This window comes from Conger conger, chromosome 7 (genome assembly GCF_963514075.1).
Source record: "Conger conger chromosome 7, fConCon1.1, whole genome shotgun sequence".
In the NCBI taxonomy this organism is placed as follows: Eukaryota; Metazoa; Chordata; class Actinopteri; order Anguilliformes; family Congridae; genus Conger; species Conger conger.
Genome location: NC_083766.1, coordinates 23,632,285 through 23,653,089, shown reverse-complemented (window position 1 = coordinate 23,653,089; position 20,805 = coordinate 23,632,285). Strand labels below are relative to the sequence as shown.

Below are 20,805 nucleotides of genomic sequence, written 5' to 3'. Positions count from 1 at the left end.
CCAAACTACAGCCATGAGATGTCCAGCAATGCTAACTCCAAACTAAAATGGGGCGATATTAGCCCAGGTGGTAAGAGCAATCGTCTGGCAGTCGGAGGGTTGCTGGTGTGTCAAAGTGTCCCTGATTAAGACACCTAACCCCAATTGCTCCCAGTGAGCTGGTTGGTGGCTTGCATGGCAGCCAGTCGCTGTTGGTGTGTGGGTGTATGTGTGAATGGATGAATGAGAGCCAACAATTGTAAAGCAATTTGGCAAAAAGCACTATGCAAATAAAGTCCATTTACAACAATACAGTACCTCTCCCAGATTTAATCTAAAAAGAGGAAATGCGTAGACAGGCTGCCCTGTTTTCAGTTCAGTTTTCAGTTGGCATTCAACTGCTTTGGTTTCACATTAGAAGGTGACATTCCAGTGAAAGTATTGCATATTTACATATAATCGTTTCCATAGTTAATTCATCAGGAATAACAGAAATACTATAGATTACATAAAAATGTCTTTCTTATGCAATCATTTCTATCATTTCTATTTTTTTTAGTGTTAACCATTCTGGTATTCACATGCTATTTCTAAATCTCACGAGACCATTTTCTATTGAACAACCCTCACTTGATCACGCTTAGTCTCCACTTGGTAAGATGAGCATCTCCCTGGTTCTGACAAATAATAACAGGACCACCTGTGCTCTTTAAAAAACAATCTGTTCCCTACGTGATCGGAATTCCCTGCTGGTAAGTTAGTGTGTTGGAGAAAAGTATGGCTCTTTCCCAAGAAGTATCTCCTTCAAAATAAGATCAGAGGGGTGTAATTCAGATTGATTCCTAGAATACAGTAGGTTCTTATTTAAATAATTCAGGAATTACATGAATATTAATAGTATATTTTGTGATTAGTGCCCTGAGACTGATATACACCTGTACTGGAATTGCTTATATATTGTGACATTTTGAGCTTTGTTATTGATAATATACCATAAACCTTCATCAGTACTGTGGGAAATGTATTGTTTGATTTAACCAATCACTGCAAAAAGGAAAACGAACGATTTTACTCAAGCAATTAAGTAAAATATTATCCTAATATTATTCATGTAAATTTGGCAACAAGAAACCTAGCTTTGCAGGGGAATCAAGGAGTACATTGATACCTGTAGAGACTCGACTAATTGTACTAATGTAATGTTGAAAAAACGGTTGTGGTCTGTAAACCATAACATGTTATTTCGTATCAAAGATTTTTCACTAAATTAAAAAAACAATAAGTGTAGCCGATCCTAGCGGTATACGGCCCATACTACAGGCCACACGGTAGATGAAAAAAACCCAATAAAAAAAACTGCTCTACCCAGCTGGATCGTGCGAGATTTCGAAATACCGCGAGTTTTATGCGGAGTTTTATTCCTTGGCGCGCCGTTCAAGCGTTCAGAAATTTCAGTCATTGGAGGCGTAAGTCAGTCATAAATAATATTTTTAGTCTTTAATTTCTCCTCTACATACGTTATTGACATTGTATATCAGAATGGCTACTCCTCCAAAGAGAATATGTCCAAGTCCAAATTTTGACAACAGCTTTGAAAAGAGGACCAAGAAAATTTCTATTGAAGGAAATATCGGTGAGTAGACTTTAAGTCGTTAGCCACATTTTAAAAATGAGCAAGCAGGTTACATTTAACTAGCTAATTATACTATGAACTGAGCCACGTTATCGTTTAGGTATTTTCATTTTGCTAACCAAACATTACTTTGACATTCACGTGTTGATGCGCGCCAGCGAGACTAGCCCGATGGCGCAACCATGTTTGATAACTTAGGCGGTAACTTAGATCTTCAATTAATTTGCTTTAGTAGTGATGTAGTAATGGCATGGAGGGGCTTAGCCGTCACTGGAAATCTTGTTGCCCACAACGTGGCTCTGTATGAATGATAATTAAGGTGAATGAACTTCGCTTGCTAGCTCTAGCTAGAGATGTTTTCCTGCAAGGCGCGCTCTGGATAAGAGCTTCTGCATAATAAATGTGAGGTCCTGAAAGTTTGGGGATGGCTTACTGACTAACGTTAATATTGTACTTACTATTTGGACATAATATTCAATATTGCTGTGTCACCTTGGCAAACGTTATGTAGTTGGTGGATATGTATTTACATCCTAGCTTGCCTTGTTTATGATAGATATCTTGCTATGTTTTGTAATTTATCTAGCTGGTTGGCGCCAAAATGTTGTCTGTACCGTAGAGTTGACGTTAGATAACATACACGGTATTAAAACTACCGGCCTCAACGCATCATTGTTTCACGTCAGCTAGAACTAATGTTTTTTTTGTGCATCTTGTTATTTTTGTATAGATTGGCTAATAATGGTAATGTAGTTTTAAATGCCTTGGTGATGCTTTTAAAGCCAGCTAGCCATTTTAGATAGCCATGTTGATTTCAAAATGCAATGTTAATGTGACGTAGCTAATTTATCAGCCAAAGAAATCAATAAGACGCTTTTTGGAAGAATTACCTGAGTTAATCAGAAGGACAACCAATGCCTTGTATTTAGTGTGTCCTGGAGAAAATGCATCCATACAGCATTTCTATAAATTTGTCACGAATAATATAGTCATACGGGTATTTGGGCGGGTCCCTAATTCTATCGTTGAATTATCATGATGAAAGTTGTGTTAATACCAGTGGTCAGAATGCCTAAAATCCGCGAGAATCTGGTTGGGGAGACACTCAATTTTTTTTCTTCTTTAAAGATGTCTTCATGAATTTCGACCAGTTTCATCTTCACATTAAGATAAATATTTTTTGTATTACACTTTGTTAATTTCTTAAAATCTGCCAATATTTCATTACATATGTTTACATTTGCATATATTTCGGTGCCAAATATCTAAACAATGGATAAAGTCAGGCTTAAAGTTTTACTTTTGTTTTGACAATATACTGAGTACTGAAATTTTTAGGTTTTTTTTTTTTTTGGTGTATTTTTAGACAAGGTGTATTTTTATCTGCAGAATGCATCTGAGAATCAGTATCTTAGGTTTACTTCACAGATATAACTTTGTGATGCAAGAATAAATTTTAATTGCATCTCATGTCTCTACAGTGTAAAACATTTACACATTTATTTTAAATTGCTGTGTCACATTTAAGTTATTAACCATCCAGCAGTGGTTCCCAAATCTTGAGTTGGGACAAACTGGTGGGTCACATGCACCCTCGCCCAGGGTCATGTGGTTAAAACCAAAAACAAAATGTGTTTAAAAAAAAATGTATAAAATGTGATTGTGAACAATCACCATATTACTATTACCGTATTTCATCAATATTGAGGAGGTAATATTAGTATTTGATCAAAATTCATCCCCTCAGCGAATGAGATTTTGCGAATCAGCTCATCTCCAATCACCAATTTCGAGATTGGCCATTTTGTGTTTAATATAGTGATAGTATGCATGTTATAGTAGAAGAATCAAGGAAAAATCAGAAAATTAACGAGCAGAAGAAAAAATGCCATTTTGCCTCTAGTATCTGGCCTTAAACTACGAAAATCTGTTACGTCACTATTGCCCTATCCGGAAACGCACATCTTTGACTTTTTCAGCTGCGGGTAAATCGACATTTGTGCGCATTTTGGAGAGAGAGTCGGACGAATGGGAGGTGATACCGGAACCGATCGGCAAGTGGTGTAACGTGCAGGCCACAGAGAACGAGCACGAGGTGAGCCGAGGTCACCTTGCCTGCCAACTTAGCGTATTATTTTTAAAAAAAATTTTATTTCCCAGCTGTTTGAAATGCCCCTTGTCTACCGGTGGTTGACTGACTTCCCCATTCGGTCTCCAGGAGCTGAGCACGTCTCAGAAGAGCGGAGGGAACCTGCTGCAGATGCTGTATGACAAGCCCCAGCGCTGGTCCTACACCTTCCAGACCTACGCCTGCCTCAGCCGCGTGCGCTCCCAGATCAAGCCCCCGTCAGCCAAGCTGCGGCAGGCCGAGAAGCCAGTCCAGTTCTTTGAGCGCTCCGTCTACAGCGACCGGTGAGTCGGACAGAATGGCGGCCATTTTACTGACGTGAGATTAACTGGGTTGACGGTAGAGGTGGAAAGTCCAGGGTGGTCAGAGAGTAAAGGCGTTTCCATGTTGTTTGAAGGGAACCCCAGAGTTAAGGCCCATCCGCACTAAGCTATAACGTTAATGAAGTGAATGTCCGCACTAACGTTCTGTATATAGTGTCTCTGCTGTGTCATCTGCCATTCTGCACGTGACGCCCTGTAAATTTGGATGGATTTTGATTGGCTGTCAGTGTTTTATCATTCATGCAGCTTGAGAAAAACCGCTCTGAACGTGATCCCAACGCTATCGTTCGTCACTCGTTGTAGTTGTAATGTGGCCGTCCATTTCAGTTGGAACGATTTAAAAAAAATACATATTCTATGTTTATAGATATGGTTCTTGGTGTGGTGGTTTACTGTGTGCTGTAAGTGAGCTGCTCCCTGGGCTCACCCCCGTGCTGTTGTGTTTTTCTCCTCAGATACGTCTTTGCCTCCAACCTGTACGAGTCCGGGGACCTGAACGAGACGGAGTGGTCCATCTACCAGGACTGGCACACGTGGCTGCTGTCGCAGTTTGAGACCGAGATCGAGCTCGACGCCATGATCTACCTGAGAGCCGACCCTCAGGTAAGTCCACAGGCCCGGGAAGCTCCCATCGCCGTGACGCCCGCAGGGTTGCCGTGACGCCCACAGGGTTGCCGTGGCTCCGGACTCATTCGGAGCATGGCCTATTGAATGTGGGTTGCTCCGGCTTTTCGTAAGTTCTCCCTTAAGGTGGAACATAAAGCTCACACTACAGGCTTAACAGCTACCGAATTTGGTTGCATAACATGTCCTTAACACGTCAGGTAATGTGCAGTTGCACAAAATCAGTTTGAATCTGAATCTTGAGTCTTCAGTCTGGACTTTTCAAAATGCACCAAAGTCAGCTGCGCTTTCTGCCCCCGTCGTGTGTCTTATATTTGTAGGTTGGCCGGTTTCACGGCCCCTCACAGCTTCATCGTAAATGAAGGTCTGTGGGTCTTTTCAGTGTAGTTATTTTACTGCGCTAAATGGTCTGTTCTGAGGGGGGGGGGTTTTTAAAACATTTGGGTTTTTTTTTCCCTGATTTTGTTGTGGTGTTCCTGTAGTCGCCACGGTGTTGACGTTTTGAAATCATTGCATTATCTCGGAGCTGTGTATGCTGCTATATTGGGCTAACCTGTTTACATCCCACTCGAAAATCAATTTCATGATTTTTGTCTGTTCGAGTGTCCTCCATCCGCCCAGATGGGTTTTTGTAATGTGATGGGAGTTGATGGCTTTGAACACCTGTAATGACATCCCTGATTGGGTGTGGCCAGGAGTGCACTCTGGTTGAAAATCTAATCCTGTAGCCAGAGCGCTGCAGCAGAAGATTTCTGCCCTGTGTCGATGTACCTTAAAGCAGCGCTGCTCAGCTCCACGTGGGGCCGCAGGACGTGGAAGTCAGGTGTTGAGTAGCCCTGCTCTAAAGTCAGACTGGTTGGTAATGTAATGTGACGTAATGTGACCGGCTGTGCATGTGCGCTAGTATATGCTGCCTACACTGCTCTGACTCTCTGGCGCCCTCTGCTGTTGCAGAAGTGTATGAACAGACTGCACCAGCGAGGCCGAGAGGAGGAGCAGGGAATCCCACTGGAATACCTGGAGCAGCTGCACTACAAGCACGAGTGCTGGCTCTACAACCGTACTACTCGGTGAGTGTACTCACTCACTCACTCACTCACTCACTCACTCACTCACTCACTCACTCACTCACTCACTCTCTCATTAATAATAATATATCCAATTTATTATGTGATTGTCATTGACTGAACAATCATCTTATGTGCTAAACAGCCTGGACTTTGAGAGTCTGAAGGACATACCCATCCTGGTCCTTGAGGTGAATGACGACTTCAAGAACGACAAGATTAAGCAGCAAGTCCTGCTGGGCGAGGTGGGTTTGGTAGGCAGTGGCGTGTGTGCGTGTGTGCGTGTGTGCGTGTGCGCGTGCGTGTGTGTGTGTGGGTGGCTGACTGAGAGTGACTGTGTCTACATTTCGGTGTGATTGTGTGTGCGTGCGTGCGTGCGTGTGTCTGTGACTGAAGGAAAAAGCCATGTTTGACCACTGGAGTGACCTCGTTCTCCCGTCTCCGCAGGTGAAGGAGTTCCTGAGCTCGCTTTGATGTCGGGACACCCCAGCCCCGCGCACACAACTGCTGCTTTAAAAACCTCACGCTCGCTCTCCTAAGCTGCGTTTGCTGCGCTTGTTCACGGTGTATTATATGTGTACAAAGGTGCTTGTGCAGGAAAATGTCTCCACGTTTTGGGGGATGCTTTTGATATCTTTTTGTGGTCAGGATTTTTTAACATTTTTAAAAATTGATCACAAACTTGTGCGATTAGCGCCAAAGGTGATTTGTAAAAAGCTGTAAATTGTAATGTTATGAGCCACGGCGATAGCACTAGCCCATGTGGCTGAAAGTTTGTATTGTGCTCTAGATTGGCTCTCCCTACTGTTAGAGGGAAGGGTTGCCCTCAATGCACTGGCAGTTGTAGTTTTTATTGTGAAATGGTTATGAGATTTATTTCCATAACCAGAATTATCAGAAATAATTCAACATTTTTAATGGGATAATTAATTTTACAGATGTCATTAGCCAGGGTGACTACTTGAAATTGTAGCCCTCTATGAGTCAATTTAATTTTATTAGGACAGCGCTCTTTTAAAGACAAGTGTCACAGAGGTCCTTTACAATGCAATGGAAGGGCAAATATAAGGGCTTGATTTCCCCAAATAGCAAGCGCATGAAATAAAATAACCGGAGGCAACTGGCTGTACAGGGAGAAGAGTTGAATGGACTCTTCATTAATCCACATCCCTGAGTGTAAATACTGAAACCTGCAAATGAGTGATGTTCCGGCCTTGATCACTGCCTGTCAGTCAACCGGAAGTGACAGGATCGCACTTGTCTCAGTCCGCTGTACGTGTTATATTTCAATAATTTGCAACCAACTGAACGTTTATATAAATGTACTGATTTTAAATTATCTGTATATAGCCAAGTGAACATACAAGTAACGACCTGTGAGAAAAGCCTTGTGACCTCTTGTGTTCTTTTCTTTGTCATTTCTTTACAAGAACAGTTGATGCTATTCTGTTGAAATCAATGCACCAAGAATATTGCATGCCCTGTGACTTAAGTAAAGAAAGAGGGTAAATAAACCTACCAAATCTTTTGTTGTTATTGTTTTGTAATTACACCTGTGGGGCAAGTGTCGGGGCTTTGCAGACACAGTTTATACACATTAGCATTTAAAAAGTTTCACAATTCCTGACATTTAATCCTAGTAAATATTCCCTGTCTTAGATCGGTTAGGATCACAACTTTATTTTAAGAATGAAATGTCAGAATAATAGAGAGCTCTGCTATAGAGGTGGACTTGCCTTTAAATTGTTCAACTTGGGTCGAATGTTCCGGGTAGCCTTCCACAAGTTTCACACAAGAAGTGGCTGACATTTTGGCTGAGTCAGGTTCCTAGGCCTCCTTGCTTGCACACGCTTATTCAGTTCTGCCCATAAATGTTTGGTTGGATTGAGGTCAGCTCCGATACCTTCACTTTGTTGTCCTTAAGCCATTTTGCCACAACTTTGGGAGAATGCTTTGAGTCGTTGTCTATTTGGAAGCCATGACATCATTTTCTGGAATTTTCCAAGCAGTTTAAAGGCAGTCAACTTAGTGCATGTAAACTTCTGACACACCGGTTTTGTGATCGTGAAATAATCTGTCAACACTATAATTTGCTGTGGAGTGATTAAAAATGAGTTGTAATGACTTCAACCTAAGTGTATGTACACTTCTGACTTCAACTGTTTCTTAAGCCCATTCCTTCATGCCAAATTGTCTCAAACCTGCCAAGATGTCGAGCAACGATGGGCAACAGCTTTGAGGTCATACCACTGATTTTCATTGGAGCTTTGGTGCAGTACTGCTGTTAATTCGTTTTGTAACCTTCACCCTGAATGCAGATTTCCACTGAAATGGGCTCTCTTCAAAGATGTGCATGTATGGGTCTGTCCATCTTGCTTATGATGGCATCAAACTTCTCAATCCGCTACTCGAACCACCCTGTCGGGCACCAACAATAATTCCAGTCAAAGTCACTTAGATCACATTTTTCCCCATTCTGATGGTTGATGTGAACAAACTAAAGCTCCTGACCTGTATCTGCATGGTTTTGTGTGTTGCACTGCTGCCACACAATTTGCTGATTATATAATTGCATGAATAGGTAGGGAGGCGGCACGGATGGTGCAGTGGGTAGCACTGCTGCCTCACAGCAAGGAGGTCCTGGGTTCGAATCCCCGTCGGCCGGGGCCTCTCTGTGCGGAGTTTGCATGTTCTCCCCGTGTCTGCGTGGGTTTCCTCCGGGTACTCCGGTTTCCTCCCACAGTCCAAAGACATGCACGTTAGGCTGATTGGAGAGTCTAAATTGCCCGTAGGTATGAGTGTGTGAGTGAATGGTGTGTGTGCCCTGCGATAGACTGGCGACCTGTCCAGGGTGTATTCCTGCCTTTCGCCCAATGTATGCTGGGATAGGCTCCAGCCCCCCTGCGACCCTGATCAGGATAAGCGGGTTCAGATAATGGATGGATGGATGGACAGATGTTCCTAATAAAGTGCCCCGTGAATGTACTGCCAACTTATCAGCCAAATTTGCAACCTGTTTTTTCTCTATGGGTGCTTGGTTCATGAGCACGTGTTTGACAATTGTGTTCCGTTTGTGTCAATGACCAGTTTGACAATTTTAATTAAAGAGGAAGGACTGTTTTGAGATGAAGCTCATATCATTGACTAAATCAGTGTACGTACATTTGGTTCTTGTTTTGTGTTTCTTTTGTTGTTCATCATCTATATTTTCTTTGTCATTTTGCCTGCATGGTTTCTTTGAATATAACAAGATAAAGATGAAAAATAATTGAGAATGTCTGGTGAAAAGAATAAATATAAATAATTTACTGCAAGAAAAACTTCATTTTAATATTTCACAGATAAACATGATCTATGCCCCCCATACCCTTATAGTGGGTTTATATAAATCACGTCTTCATCCATCCATCCATCCATCCATTATCTGAACCCGTTTATCCTCAACAGGGTCGCAGGGGGGCTGGAGCCTATCCCAGCATACATTGGGCGAAAGGCAGGAATACACCCTGGACAGGTCGCCAGTCCATCGCAGGGCACACACACCATTCACGCACACACTCATACCCACAGGCAATTTAGACTCTCCAATCAGCCTAACCTGCATGTCTTTGGACTGTGGGAGGAAACCGGAGTACCCGGAGGAAACCCACACAGACACAGGGAGAACATGCAAACTCCACACAGAGAGGCGCCGGCCGACCGGGATTCAACCTCCTTGCTGTGAGGCGGCACCATCTGTACCCACTGCACCATCCGTGCCTGCCTCACGTCTTTATCAGAGAAAAATAAATGACAGTTTCAGTGTTAAATGTGATATAGCAGAGCTAAGTGGCAACCATGAAACATACAAATTGTTTTATGAAATTGAGATGAAGATAATACATATTGAGTATTTTTACAAATACATATTTCTGTATGGCTTTAAAATCCCAGTCATGTCTTGGCTATATTTGACCCAGGCTAACAGTTTCATGTGTGCAAATAAATTAACAGAACACAAAGCCGAAAAAACAATCAAAAGAGGAACCAGGTAAAGGTGAAGCAAGCCCAAAGATGGAGGGCTACAGGGGGGTGGCCTTCCTGCAGTGACAAAGGTTGGGCTGGAGAAGGCTAAAGGCCCGGACACACCAAACCGACGGTCGGCCGTCGGACGTCGGTGGCGCCCTGTCGGCCGAGTCTTTCCGGTGTGTCCCGCACGCCGACACTCCGTCGGCGTGTTTTGGAGGGCTCCGACGCCGATTCAACATGTTGAATCGGCGTCAGAGCCGTCGGATGTCGGTGAGAGCTCTCTCATCGACGGCTCCGGGGGCTCCGACGCCGACCGTCGGTTTGGTGTGTCCGGGCCTTAAGGCTTTCCCGTTACCTACACACTCCACAGCGAGTGGGGGAAGACATTTCTGCCTCTTTTTGTGTGCATAGGTGCCCCGTGAGATATTACCATCCTTTTTCAAAGTGTAGATCAATGGGTGCAAACACAGATTGCCGAATCTGTGCAGAATCTGTTCGGCGTGGTGCCCTGAAGGGCAGACCATCGCTATGGATAGATAGACAGAAAACACCCTCACTTTATCAATCCACATACGTCAGTGCAGGGAATTCAATTCAAGTCAATTTTATTTGTATAGTGCTTTTTACAGTACACGATTGTCACAAAGCAGCTTTACAAAGAACCAAGGCCCGAGACCCCTCAGAGCAAGCCAAGGGCGACAGTGGCAAGGGAAACCTCCGTAACTAACAGGAAGATGCTAGGGTAGGAGCATACCTTTATGTCTGAGGGAGAGGTGAGATCAAGTTTTCCCACAACACTGAGCTGAATGCCTATTATCTCTCTCTCGATGCATTTGCTAACATACAATGCTTGTATGGCTGTTGGCTGTGCAACAAATCTCAGACTTGCAACCTCAAAATGAATATTTTAAGATCGAAGCTATACTTAATTAATTGTTTAATTTGTCCCCAACCCATCCTAGTTACTTAGGGGCAGTGGGGCAGCCACAGTGCGGTGCCCAGGGAACAATGTGGGCATCAGGGCCTCACTCAAGGGCCAACAACAACAACAGCTGTGTAAATATTATTGTGGTTACACCGGGACTTGAACCACCAACCTTCCCAGTCATGATTTTTCTCTAAAATATACACATTACATTGAATTAATTAAGCCAATTTATAGGAAAACAAACCTATAGTCTGTACACATCTTTGTGGGGCACCACTTCTGATAAACCAGATAGCAACAAAAGAAACGGTGTATTGTAGGTAAGCAGTGGGTGTTTTAGTTGGTATTGGGACTACACTAAGAAGGATTGGGTCAGCTAAGAAGACATTCACATTATGCAGTGATGCACTGTTCTCATAATAGGTTAAAAAAAAGCTTTGCCGTGTAGTTTCACTGCTCCAAAGGTAAAATGGGGTTGCAAGGCCAGATCTGCCATGAGAACTACAATTCCCATCGATCGTATGTAGATCGTTGTTGTCACAAATCACCACGACCTGCCTGATCGCTTCTTGGTTGCGCACTTTGAATGCATTTTACAACATGCACATAAATGGTCCACTTGTCTGTAGCGGTGCAGGCAGAATATTGGCTGACAGAAGAGGTACAATCGTTTTTTAGCCTGTAACATAAGGCGTATGTAAGCGGCAACACAAATGTAAAGGAGCGGTGAAATTCCATATTAATTTATTTCCCCAGTCATTGCAATAGTAGAGCCAGTTGTGAAATAAACACTGCTAAACGTTGTGCTGTTTTTTCTGGCTGAAATTCACTTGGCTGTGTGGCTGAATAGTTTTTAATCCAAATACAAATAGGCGGTGCTTGTGGGTGGGAATTTGTGACAGACTTGTGATTGCCCAATCATGTTAGAGGGGCTCCGTTTCCTCGCGTTAAATCGCAATGCCCCACCGCCCAAGAAATCCTGGTAAACCTAACTTGACGTTGCGTGATCGTATATGACAAACACTCAGTTCAGCCAATCAGTGGTTAGTATTTTATGTAATTGACCAATAGTCATCATAAAACCTGAATAGAGGTGGGATTTACAGAAATGTTACGTAGTGTGTTTGGTTGTTAGAAAGTTAATGGCTGGGGGGAAAGAGATTCTCTTCTCGCTTCAGGAGAGTTTGAGGATTTTCTGAAGTGAAAACATAATTATTTAAAACTATATTACCCCAAGCAAGTATAGGACAATATTACATTTGTTAATATACATATTATTTAGGGAAGTATGCAGGATGCAGTAGCCGGGACAGCAATGCTGACGGACGGCTTCGAGGACGAGATTGACTCGGTGACTCCGCGCTCCCCTGCGGTAGGGATGGGGGTAGGAGCAACACCAGGAGCCGGACTCGGGGGCCTAGGGATTGGTGTCGGTGGAAAAAAAGTTCGCTTATTCGGCGAGGCCGGTGGGTCCGCAACAGACAGGCTGGATTTTAAACTCGCTGCGGCTGCAGTGCTTTCCTCCGGCCCTGGATCCGGCAGCGACGAAGATGAGGTTTCTGAGGTAACGTTAAGCTTAGCTAGACAAGATCGTATTTAGTCAGCCAGCGAGCTAGCTAGCTCCGTCCCTCCCTCCCCGATAAAATTTCACAAAACAAACACGTTTAAGACCAATATGTGTCGTGTCAACTGTATATCTCATACTTTGTCTTATTTTGGAACAATATTGAGTGGACACACGAACATATTTTTACAATTAGCCACACTATGCCATGTTTTATTTACGACGAAGGCTGCGACCAAGGCCTAGTAGTACAGCAGCAGTGCTCTCGCATTTAGCTGCAACTTTGCTGTTTTTTAGGCAGCCAGTCGCAATGCCTGCCAGCCATGGAGATTGGCAAGCATGTCCCAGTTAGCACATTTTAAAACATTAGAGGTATGTCCCCAACGCAGGCCCCACAGGTATGCGTTTTATCCCTTTTCCCTTGTTTGCTGTCAAGTGTTGATAGCAAGCTAGTTCACCAAGTGGCGGACGGAGACTTGCCTAACTAACGTTAGCAATTTGCCTGGCGTCATGGGTTCACGGAAGATTGACTGATTACGAAGTCCAGCTATTTCTCCTACACGTCAGGGCCTTGTGGATATTATCAATAGCCTTCGTTGGAAATAGCTAACGTTAAGACTAAGCTGCGTCGGTCGCCCAGTTTAAGCACCGTTATAAACAAAAGGTTCGCTGTTTTCGTGCCATTTGCCTCCCTCCTCACTGTCCTGTCGAAACCGGTCCTGTCACACCACCTTCAGTCCTCGCTTGGACGTGTTTACCCGACAGGACAACCCGTGCCGACCACTGTCGCCTGCTGCCGTTTCGCCGACAGCTGTGACGCACCCCCGTCCCCAGGAAAATGTGTTTGCGTATGAATTTAGCAAGCCAGCTATGTATGCACAGGTGGTGGGTATGAAGCTTGCTTTGCACGTCCTCTCTCTAGTGCCTTTAGGTTTCTTTACGTCTTAATAATGTGCCACAGTCCCTGGCGTCCCCTTAGAATTGCTCAACTAACGTATGACTAGTTTCAGTTGCAGGTAAATAATTAATGTGTGGGTTTAAAAGCTTAGTCATGGCGGTGGATGTGTGGGTTTTCTGTCAGCTGTCCGGGAATTGGCCTGGCACCTTCTCAGAAGTGGACCACTCTGTCCTGCACTGTCCTGCACTGTCAACACTGGGCTCTCAATTCCCATGAATTCGCAGGTCTCCCCTCTGCCTGATACTATTTTCAGCTCCCAATTGTTTCTGCTCACCACCTTGTTTGAATCACTGCTTCATGTTGTTTTACCCGCCGTTTGAAATGGCAATTTCCCCTTCTCCTTAAAGTTTAACAGTCATTTTCTTTTCTTTTTTTAATGCTGTGATAAAGTGGGTCTTAATTACACGAAGAGCCAAATGTAGGTTTTTTTTTGTGTGTGTAATTACAAGCCAATCACTTTGAATGAGCATACTACTCAACCTTTGCTGTTTTTTTTATATACTACCATCACTTGGCGTACAAATAACACAAAAATAGAAGGCCAAGTTCACTGCGTCCCACATAAATAACTTTAAATGTATGTGTGGAAGGACCTTTGGCACCAGGTAATTTGTAGACAGCGTGTTCTTAGTAGTGAAGTCGGGCAGATGCTCGAAGCCGCTCATGCTGTCTCTGTTTCTCTCTCTATGAGGCATGGGTGTGTCCGTAGCCTTTTATAGCTCTGAGAGGGTGGCACTTTTCTCCCTGGTGTAGACTTTGACCAGAATGGGGGGAGGTCAGGATGTAGCCTGTGGTGGGGGAAGCCTGTGGGATAACCGGGCTCAGCTGCCTCCCGTGCCTGCAGTGCCAGGCCCCAGACATCCACATGGGAGGTGTGGAGGTCCGTGCCAACGATCCACAGCTTCAGACCTTCCCACAGATACTCCCTCTTTCCGCACGTTGACCAAGAATGAGGGGAAACCTCTTCTGGTTGCATACACAATTGTAGCATTTGGAAAAACACCCTGGTTCGCCGGGGGTCCCACATGCAATCCATGCGTAGAGAGACTTGCTCTAGTTCCGCTCCATAAAATGGTGGCCGCATATTCCATTAGCTCGGTTCCTCCCTGCTTGGGTGGTCAGAAGACTAAAAGCCTAAATAATAATGTTTTTAGCTGATGCTTTTATCCAAAGTGACTTCCAGTTGATTAGACTAAGCAGGGAGCAATGTGGGCTTAAGGGACTTGTTCAATCTGTCGGGTCCCAGTCATGTACCCTAGGCACGGGGCTACAGGCTGCCCCTGAAGTTGTATGAATTCCATTGCAGGGTCCTGAATGCTACTGATTTGCATGGGTGGCACATGAACTCCAAGTACCGGTAAACGTACCCCTGGGTTCAATGTCCACTTGCGCTATATGGTTTGTTCAGTTTAGACCAAACCATTTCAGAGGGCCGGGAAGGTATGATAGAGATGTGGGCCAGTTTGCTGAGTGGCCATACCTTTGGAACATACACTCAAGGAAGGCGGTGTGGTCATACATCAGACCTGGGTTCAAATGGTGTTTGTCTTGGATTCAAATACTTTTCTATGCTCTGTTGATCTCACCGGGTGCACTTGAGCCTTCAAGCAGGAGCAGATGGGCGGGGGTTTATACTTTTGTGAATAATTGAATTTGTTCGAATACACCAGGCAAACCTAGTCAAATGCAGAAGAGTATTTGAATCCAACACAAATGCTATTCAAACCCTGGTCTGGTGTATATGCCAGTGCCCTGCTGCCAGTGTACAGATGCTGGGCATAGATCAGTGGGGCAGGAGCTACCATTGGCTTGCAGGGTCTTGTCACGCGCCGAGCTGGGACACTTCTCCTTTTGGATGTTGTGGAAACCCAGTGGGGCCTTATCGCGCGAAATGGGAAGGAAGTGATGTCAAAGGTCTGCGGTGTTCCTGAGGTTCAGGGAATTGGAGCGGCTGGTTGCCCTGAGTGACAGGTGGGGGATTGGAGGAGATTGGTGTTCCTGCTGTAGGGGGCTCCATAAGTAGTGTTTCAACCTCATTGACCAGGGCCCTGTATCACAAAGCAGGATTACTGAGTTAGCTGGATAACTGCATGAGTAAAACCCAGAACAGGGCCCTGCATCACAAAGCAGGATTACTGAGTTAGCTGGACAAGTGCTCTGAGTAAAACCCAGGACAGGGCCCTGCATCACAAAGCAGGATTACTGAGTTAGCTGGATGACTGCACTGAGTAAAACCCAGAACAAGGCCCTGCATCAAAAAGCAGGATTGCTGAGTTAGCTGGATAACTCCACTGAGTAAAACCCAGAACATGGCCCTGCATCACAAAGCAGGATTACCAAATTAGCTGGATAACTGCACTGAGTAAAACCCAGGACAGGGCCCTGCATCACAAAGCAGGATTACTGAGTTAGCTGGATAACTGCACTGAGTAAAACCCAAAACCCTCTCAATCTCTGGCATATGGACTGGAGTAAAAAGGGCTGGTCCGTGTTCTACGCTGTGCAGTTGTCCAGCTAACTCTCTAATCCTGCTTTGTGATTCCTGGCCTTGGGTTCAAATGATATTTGTTTTTGGATTCAAATACTTTTCTACATTTGACTAAGCTTGCCTGGTGTATTGGAACAAATGAAACAATCCTAAAAGTATAAACCCTGCCCATCTGCTCCTGCTCGCGGGCTCAAGTGCACCAGGCAAGATCAGGAGAGTGCCGAAAGGATTTGTTTTGGATTCAGATACTTATTTGAACCCAGGTCTGAGGGCTCCGCATTCACACACGTACATATGAATATCTACAGTAGTAGCGATGTAGCTGGTCTGCAGGGTGGAAGAAGCTTTTGTAGAAATTCTTCTTTCTCCTGGGTCAGCAGTACTGTTGTCGGGGGTGGGGAGAAGAAGACTTTACAAACATGCTTTAATAATGAATTAATTTGGGGCGCAGCAAATATTGGGCGACAGTCATTTACTATGGGTGTAAAAATCCATCGATTTCATGAATCGTTTGCTAAAGAATCGTAATCGAAACATTGAGGTCAGAGATTTGCGCACTGTCGTTAGGAGTGACTGAACCCTGAACCAATGGGCAGGGCCATTTTGCATTTGCCCCGCCTCGAGTGGCAGTGGTCTTGTAATTGGCTCAGTGTGTTTGTGGGTCATGTCAGAATTTAAAATGAGCAGTTTGGGGTTGCGGACGAGGAACAAATATAGCATTGCACCTTTTCTGCAGCCAGTGGTCATGTAAATAGTGGTGTTGGACTTGGATCAGGTTTCACTTTAGTTGCAACTGGCTGACAAAAATATTAGTGTCTCTTCACATACAAAGTCTCAAAAAATGATCCATCTGACCCCTTTCTGAGTACACAACAAAAGCATACGTAAATATAGGATTATGGCTGTACATGATATTTGGTGAAACAGTGGGATTATAGGTGTGAACATAACCTTCAGCAGAACTATGGGTCTATGTATACCCTGCAGAAGAACAGCAGGATTGGGGAAGTGTACGTAACCAACTGAAGGGTTATATGGGTTTACATACCCTGCAGAAGAACAGTGGGATTATGGGAGTGTACATAACCTTTCAGAGAACCGAGTGCATTATGGGTGTGTTCATACCCCACAGTAGAACAGTGGCAATTCTGGCCATGTACATAACCTTTAGTAGAACTGAGACATAATGGGCATGTACATAATCTTCAGTAGAATTGAGGGATTATGGGAGTGTGTATACCCTACTGAAGTACAGCGGGATTAGGGAAGTGTACGCAACCAATTGATGGATTATTGGTGTGTACATACCCTGCAGTAGAACACTGAGATTAAGTGAGTGTAGAATTCAGCAGAATTGAGGGATCATGGATGTGTCTACCAGGGGTTTCTAATCATGTGTCATGGCAGGCTTAGTGTATGCAGGTTTTCAGTCCATCTGATTTCACAAATTAACATGCCTTCAACCGGAGAGGAAGGAACTAATTGGTGAAGATGGTGTAGCGATCGGTTAGAATGAAAACCTGTGTACTCTCGGCTCTCCATGGCACAGGATTGGCCTGCCCTGGTGTACACCCCGGAGTACAACGGGGGATTGTCGGGGTGTTCAGTAAATCAGCAGGATTGTCGGAGTTTGATGCACAAAATATGAATAGCGGTGTTCAGCGTACTGCGTAGATTTCAGGATAACAGTGGGGTTATTGGGTCTGAATAACGGTCAGTGGAATTGGGCTAGACAACGACAGGCTTTTCTTTGAGCCTTTGGTAGACAGGAAGTTTGTGATTGTATGGATGTTTAGTCTTCAGGAGAACAGCAGGACTGGTTTTGTTTACAGCATTCTGTATGATTGTGTGTGTGGAAGTTGTGCTGAGGAGGTTCTCATCTGTTCTTGTTTGAGGGAAGTCTGCAGTGACAGCTGTGATGGAGTGGACGCAATAGCGGAAAGGAGGAGGAGTGAGAGTTCGAGAGCCCCTGTTAATTCCCTCATTCTGTGCTGTTTAACAAGCGACATTCTGCATTTTTATTTATTTTCTGCTCTTGTTTGATGCAGCTACTGGAATATGAGCCTTAAAAGTATTGTTTGAAGGTCTAGCTAAGAGCTGGGTGTTTTGGCTATAGCTACACTCTGCCAGTCCTCTCCAGGCAACAGAGTGAGCATGTGCAGTGGTATCCCATGCACCCTAGGAACTGTAGTTTCAACTGTGGGGTTTGTTCTGAGTGATTCATGCCCTCTGAGGCCCTATCAAACTACAACCCCCACAGTTCATTGTGACACATTCCTTTCCTACACATTCCACAGTTGTGTGGTCTGCCGTTAGCAGTTGCTGTTTGCATGTCTGCATTGAACAATTTTTGTCTGCGTCCATTTAACGTATTCACTGCAGCTGTAAGATAAATTCATGAAAATGCTGGAATTCATGAAAATACTAGAACTTAAAGGCAGCCGAATATGTCTTTACGTTCTACGTCAGTATTGATTTGCCATCTTAGATTGTGCCTCTGTTAAATGTGCAGTTCAGATTAATAATAACAATAATGAATCTCCTTTGAGCTGGGTTGGGCGATGGCTTGTACTGAGTTGATGATGATGATGATGATGATGATGATGCATGTCATCTGAAAGTGGCTCTGATCCACTGCCTTGGTTGGAAGCAGCTGGATAACAGTAGGTGTCGTTCAGACCTTCTCTCGTTTCCCTGTTAGTCCGGGCCTTTGAAAACCTTAACCTTGAAAGGTGCTTGAATGTCACTGATAAAATGAAACGATTATGCGTGACTTGTACGCAGTGCCTGATGGTACAAATTGTACATTGAAGACATCTCCTGGTCTTATTCTGTAATGCATTTGGAACAAAAAGAAACAAGACCAGTTGCGTTTGAACATGGCACCAAAACTTAAGAGCCTCAAAGTCCTGCTTAAGGAACCCCACCCATGTGGACTGCAGTGGTCCCACACAAGCTTCTCTCCTCTGAAGCTGTGATATAATGGGTAGCAGGGCGGCCGTGCACACTGCATCTCAACTGGGGTGAGGTATATGACATAATCACAGGTGCAATTTCAGCTATGATATGCGTCGAGATTGTCTTTCAAATTGTTCTGAAAAGCTACCAGTGTTGCTTGTGTTAGACACCTTTGAGTCGCTGTAATGTAATTTCAGCCAATGGTGACTGATTTGGTCACTGCGCTGGAACTTCCCCCGTTTTTGGTTTTTTCGTCATTCTCTGTTAGGCGTGTCATGGCTTTGTGACGGTATGGTGGCCACGCTGAAACGTTCTGCAGCAACCATGGTGTCACCCAGGGTTTTTCCTGCCTCACTGAGGCAGAGTTGGTACATTTACCACATCCTGTTAATGTGAATTATATCAGATGAGTGTACCTCCTTTTTACCTACCTTCATTCTCTGCCTTGTGACCTTGAAGGTACAATAGGTAATTTGGAACTTCTAACGGTCAAGGGAGGAACGCCATCAAACCACAACACTGTTTATCCCCACCCCTTCCCTGTCGTAATCCTTGTGTTATATGCCTTCGTATTTGAAATGGCATGATCCAAAATTGACATTATTTGAGGAAATTCTTTTATGTTAGTTATTCAAGCTTAGGACTTCACTGTATTTTGAGAATTTGAAAAACTTATGAGAAATTTAGTTTTACAAGAAATTAGAAAAGATTAAGTTTTCTGTCCTTTGTTTATTGATCGTACTATTACAAAATCCTTTTGTATCATCTAAATCTTTTTTTCTTTTTTTTTTTAAACCAAAAAAAAAAGAAAAAACCTAAAAAACATTGCAGCATATTCACTAGTGTGGTTGCAGCTGCCTCTCACCTCTAAGCTGCTTCAGAATTGTTTTTTTATTTTTATTGTCCACAAGATTGTGGGAAGATGGCCAACACAGAAAATGTAGATTTGTGAGGAAATGTGACCTTTGACCCAAAATATGGACCGTTTACCACAAGGTTGAAATGAAAGTATTGGGCAACTTGCAATTCATAGCCGGAATGAAGACGCCTCTCGGGGAGACGGTGTGTTTTCATGTTTTGGGCGCGCAGTCTGATACAGAACAGATGTAGGCGTGTTATTCTCCCTGTGGATTCCTGGGCCAGCTGAGTCCTCCCCTGGCTCTGATGCCTGGTAATCATATCTGAAGTGTTTTTTAAACAGCCATCACCGTTACTCTGGAGTAAAGAGAGAGAGAGCGATCCCTCAAAGGGTACGTCGCCACGGTTCATCCGGTCATTTCCTGAATTTCTCTGTCGCACTTCAGAGTGTTTGTTTCAGACGTAACGACCTAAAAACCTATCTAAAACCTCCCTCGGCCTGTCATTGTCGACTCCACGCGTGTGTCTCGCACGTGCGTCGAACTCCAGGTGTGGAGGGGCATAGTCTGCTGGTTTCAGCTGATTGAAAGGAAACCACAAATAAGAGCGCGCACTGCGGTCCTACAGAAGCACCCGGTCTAGAGTGAAAAATGTAAATAAGTGATGCATATTGCATAAAGCTCGCTAGTTATGGTATAAAAAATAAAAAGAAGATGTATATGTATATAGCCCTAGGGTTTGATTGGTGCAGAGGACACAGATGAGCTTGCTCTTGCAGGTTTTGCAGACTGCTGTGTGTTTTCACACGGTAGTTCACGAGTCGACCTCACACAGACATGAGTCTGTGGAAGACATCCCAGGCGGCTCTGCGGGCAAAATTCCTAGTGCCCGATTGACCGACAGCAGGGCTCTCCAGTGCTCCCATTTCAGGAGTATTTGCTCCTGAAAATCGATGTGCGACAACTGGAAAAATAACTGTGGAGCAATCTACTTAATCGGGATGCACATGCAGGGGACAAAATGTTAGTGTGTGTGGCTCTGGCCAATGAGACGCTCCTCTCAGCCGACTGAAACCCTCCCGTCCCCGGGTGATGCTCGGGCCCATTTCTGATGCCCTGTGGAGGTGCAGAACATAGTCGGACATTGCACATTCTGGAGTCCATGTCCGACTGTGGGGGCCCATCCCTCCACGAGAACAAAGGCATCACAGGATAAGCCATTAGCACCCCCCCTGGCTACACTCTTTTTACATTCCCCCTCTAATTCCTTTTAGACGGAGTAGCTTTGTA

At 44.3% G+C, this 20,805-nt stretch overlaps 2 protein-coding genes across 2 annotated transcripts in view; both read left to right on the top strand.

Moving 5' to 3' along the window:
* Positions 1–1,412: 1,412 nt before the first annotated feature.
* Positions 1,413–7,282, top strand: zgc:110540 (deoxynucleoside kinase). Its single transcript, XM_061248883.1, has 7 exons — positions 1,413–1,612; positions 3,592–3,707; positions 3,831–4,024; positions 4,519–4,666; positions 5,642–5,757; positions 5,900–5,999; positions 6,202–7,282. Exons 1-7 carry the CDS (start codon positions 1,519–1,521, stop codon positions 6,226–6,228), a joined length of 795 nt encoding a protein of 264 aa, XP_061104867.1. The 5' UTR covers positions 1,413–1,518; the 3' UTR covers positions 6,229–7,282.
* A 4,536-nt stretch (positions 7,283–11,818) lies between these two features.
* The window catches only part of ankhd1 (ankyrin repeat and KH domain containing 1), a 57,566-nt gene continuing 48,579 nt past the window's right edge, over positions 11,819–20,805 (top strand). Inside the window, 1 exon segment of the mRNA XM_061250364.1 lies at positions 11,819–12,254. Coding sequence (XP_061106348.1) covers positions 11,979–12,254 — 276 coding nt within the window. The 5' untranslated portion in view covers positions 11,819–11,978.

Coding starts and splice junctions, on each gene's coding strand:
- zgc:110540 (XM_061248883.1), top strand. CDS start 1,519: ATGGCTACTCCTCCAAAGAGAATATGTCCAAGTCCAAATTTTGACAAC. Junction 3,708..3,830: donor CCACAGAGAACGAGCACGAG/GTGAGCCGAGGT, acceptor TTCGGTCTCCAG/GAGCTGAGCACGTCTCAGAA. Junction 6,000..6,201: donor AGCAAGTCCTGCTGGGCGAG/GTGGGTTTGGTA, acceptor CCGTCTCCGCAG/GTGAAGGAGTTCCTGAGCTC.